Source organism: Chiloscyllium plagiosum, unplaced genomic scaffold (assembly GCF_037043375.1).
Source record: "Chiloscyllium plagiosum isolate Xiang-an unplaced genomic scaffold, Cpla_swu_hap1 HiC_scaffold_52, whole genome shotgun sequence".
Taxonomy (NCBI): domain Eukaryota; kingdom Metazoa; phylum Chordata; class Chondrichthyes; order Orectolobiformes; family Hemiscylliidae; genus Chiloscyllium; species Chiloscyllium plagiosum.
The window spans coordinates 15,204,708-15,208,138 of NW_028270190.1; the positions used below are offsets into that span (position 1 = coordinate 15,204,708).

General features: G+C 43.6%; 1 protein-coding gene across 1 annotated transcript; it reads left to right on the top strand.

The window, feature by feature from the left end:
• Window positions 1-321: 321 nt before the first annotated feature.
• LOC148134809 (uncharacterized) lies at window positions 322-2,942 on the top strand. The gene is made up of 2 exons (XM_087985306.1): window positions 322-489; window positions 1,496-2,942. Exons 1-2 carry the CDS (start codon window positions 374-376, stop codon window positions 1,818-1,820), a joined length of 441 nt encoding a protein of 146 aa, XP_087841432.1. The 5' UTR covers window positions 322-373; the 3' UTR covers window positions 1,821-2,942.
• The last annotated feature ends 489 nt before the right edge of the window (window positions 2,943-3,431 follow it).

Below are 3,431 nucleotides of genomic sequence, written 5' to 3' on the forward strand. Positions count from 1 at the left end.
GCTGTCCCTCTCTTCTCTGTCCCGCGCACCCTCTCGCTCACTGTCCCGCGCTCTCTCTTGCTCACTGTCCAGCGCTGTCCCTCCACATCTCCTACACCCACCCCTCTTCCAGGTGTAATAGGGTATGGGTTAGCTATACCCTAAAACTCCGAGAATAAACTCCAATCTTCACTGTAAATCGTAACCATGGGAGATAACCAGAACATCTGTTGAATAACTGGGCAAGAACCACCTACGACGATAGACAGACATTTTCTGTTTGCTGACATGTGTGTCCCTGCATATCTTTCATGCTCTTGCCAATGTAGTATGAATTGAACAAGTTTTCTTTCCATCCTTTTCAGATTTTTTGTATTTTCAGTACGGTTAAAGGATGCAGACAAATCTCAAAATGCGGACACTCTGCCTGTTCCTGTTGGTCCTGCTCACAATCCCCTTGTCAGATGCGGCTGTACTGGATGACCATGCCTTGAGTGTCATTGTCAATCAGTAAGTGTCAGTGAACCAGATCTTAACTGACCATATCTGTAATCTGGGGGCTATGCTCAATCTGAGGTCAAATCAGAGCCTGGTTGCCTGGAGCAGGCTGGTAATAAATGGCGAGGACACAGCAGGTATAGGGAGTGCTCTGTATCTGTGGGAAAAAAGTCTGAACCTATTAACCAGGACTCTCATTACTCCCAGAGGGAGGGACTTCCAGGGAAACTATTACCAGATTTCCCGAGGTCATATCTCGAAGAGTGAAATCGATAGCACCCGCTGACCCCGAATTAAAGGAGAGAGTGAAATACATCGGAGTGAGCTTTGAAGAGAAAGTCCAAATCCCCAACACAAGCAACATTTTACTGTTTACTGAATCATCTCATTCACCTCTCAGTTTCGCTTTGTCTCCCTCTGCCTCCTTTGCTATTATTCATATTTCCTGTCAGTCTGCAATTCTTTTGTTCTGTTTGTCTCTGAATGCCCCAAACATTTTTCTGGTTAACAATTCTTCCAGGATTCTCCCGACATCCAGCTCCCACTGATTGCACCTACAGCTCTCATTCTCTCTCTCTCTTTCTCTCTCCCCGTCTCTGTTTATTTCTAACCATCCCGTGTATCATGCAGCATCAAGTAGTGCATCAGTCAAAGTAACTTAAAATGAATTTAGAGCGAGCTATCAAGAAGGCTTGTGGCATTCTCTGATTCATTGCAGGAGGATTTGTACAAAAATAAGTAACATTGTTCTGCTCTCTGGCAATTATCCTGATTCTCTCTTTAAACATCTCACTGATCCCAGAATTTACTACAACAATGGGATAGGGATACAAAGTAAATCAACATTGACCTTCCCATGCAAGAACTTGAAATGTGAATTGCAGGGTTTCACGTTTTCTTTAATATTATGGGCATGGCTCCAAGTATCTCATCTCAAACTGTGCCGACTGACACTGCAAAGAGAATGTCTTACCCAAAGTCTGTTCCTTGACTCACACCCTGACTTTACCTCTTTCAGTTTCCGCAAAGCAGCTGGGCACCAGGTGACCGATTATGGGAGACATCACTTCGCCTTCCTGGTGGCTTTACCTGCTTCCCAGTGCAACAGACCTGTAGACTTGAACCTCAGCAGATCAAGACATCCTTTCATTAACGACGATGTGAACATTTTCCTGAACTCCCTACGTGGAAATTACCTCACTGTCTTCCCGAACAGCGGCAGTCGTTGCCCAGAAAGTAAATTGCTGAACCCCGCCGAGATCAACGGAAACAGCACTGCAGCTCAGCTTTTCCAAACTCTGCTGAATAACACAACCCAGCACAATAACCAGCCAGTGGGCTGAATCATTCTCTACACCACCTACAGCCAATGTCTAGATCACTGTTTCAGTAACACGGGGAATTGTGAGATCATCCCTGCCTTGCAACGTTCCCCATTTCTGGACATATGGACTGAACCAGACATTCACAAGTATTTTGTCTTCAGTAAAATATTTGCACGTGATGCAGATCAGAGCCGACACCAGGAAATCCGGGAAAAGCTGGCTGCAGTGGAGAATACCGGGTTTCATGTCAGAAAGTGTGATGGAAAAGAACTATTCATATGTAGAGAATGCTCCGCACCAGAATACTGCATTGAACAGTGAATCAGTATAATAATCTGAATTTACTAACTTACACTGATATCCTTTCTGCTTGTCATTCAATGAATCAGACCAGATGTGATCAGAGATAAAAAGTCAATTATCCACTCAATAAATTCAAGAAACCCTCACAGTCAAAATCAATTGCACTCACAACGTATTTTTCCTATCGATCAACACATCTGCAAATGCAACCCAATCCTGGTCCCAGGTTTTCAGTGTCAGTCTTATCCTAAGCAGTCTTATTCCTGATGAAGGGCTCCTGCCCGAAACGTCCACTTTCCTGCTCCTTGGATGCTGCCTGACCTGCTGTGCTTTTCCAGCACCACTCTAATCTTGACTCGAATCTCCAGTATCTGAAGTCCTCATTTTCGCCTTATTGAAACCCAGCTGATCACTGCAGACAGATATGCTTGACAACAATACTTGAAACGGTTCAGAATCCATTTCCCAGGGTGTTGCCAGGGTTACGGGGTTTGATCGATAGGGAGAGGCTGAATAGATTGTACTCCATGTGATCTAACCTTGCGAGCTAGCCTCACATGAGGAACCCTGTCGAACTCCTTACGGAGATTCATCTGGTCCCCATTCATCCATCCATTAAAATACATTTGAATGGGTATATGGATATGAAGGGTTTTAACGAATATTGGCCAAATGCTGGAAATGGGGCTAGATATATTTACGATACCTGGAAGGCTGTTTCAATGCTGTATATCTCTATAACTCTCTGACTGTGACTCTAATACGAAGGTTATGCAGTAACATTCAAACCCAATGTTGGAGTTGGATGTGAAATACTTGCACTGAGGCTGGTTTCCTTCTCCAGTCCCCTTAATTTACACATTAGGAGCCCTTCCCTTTATCACTGTCTCATTCAGAGACCACATCTCTGACACTGACACTTCTTATCTGTCAGCCAGATAAACAGCCCCAATCAGGGAACTCATATTCTATGAGATCCAGCTGGCTGTCCTGGTCTCACCGACTGCAGTATGTCCCCTGGAAATAAAGCACACACTAAAGAGAAACAGTTACATAATGAGTAACATAAACAGTAAAGAATGAGTAAAACAGATTTAATCGCCTGAATGAAGCATTCCATTTACCAAATCGTTTAAGAGTTTGGGTGCAGCATGTCTTCAGATTCCCTTTAATCGATCTGCAGTTTTTGGATCATTTCCAAATGTTCTCTCTCCAATATTGTACTGTTGGAATGGTTTGAACAGCAGAAATATCATTTCTTTGCACTGCTGTATTCAGTGAAATGAGTCGCATGTATATTTCTGCTTTTGATTGATGCATATAAAA

What these genes read in the sequence shown, in the direction of transcription:
- LOC148134809 (XM_087985306.1), top strand. Translation starts at nt 374, where the DNA reads ATGCAGACAAATCTCAAAATGCGGACACTCTGCCTGTTCCTGTTGGTC. An exon ending in TTGAGTGTCATTGTCAATCA is followed by an intron (nt 490 to 1,495) that starts GTAAGTGTCAGT and finishes TACCTCTTTCAG; the next exon opens with TTTCCGCAAAGCAGCTGGGC.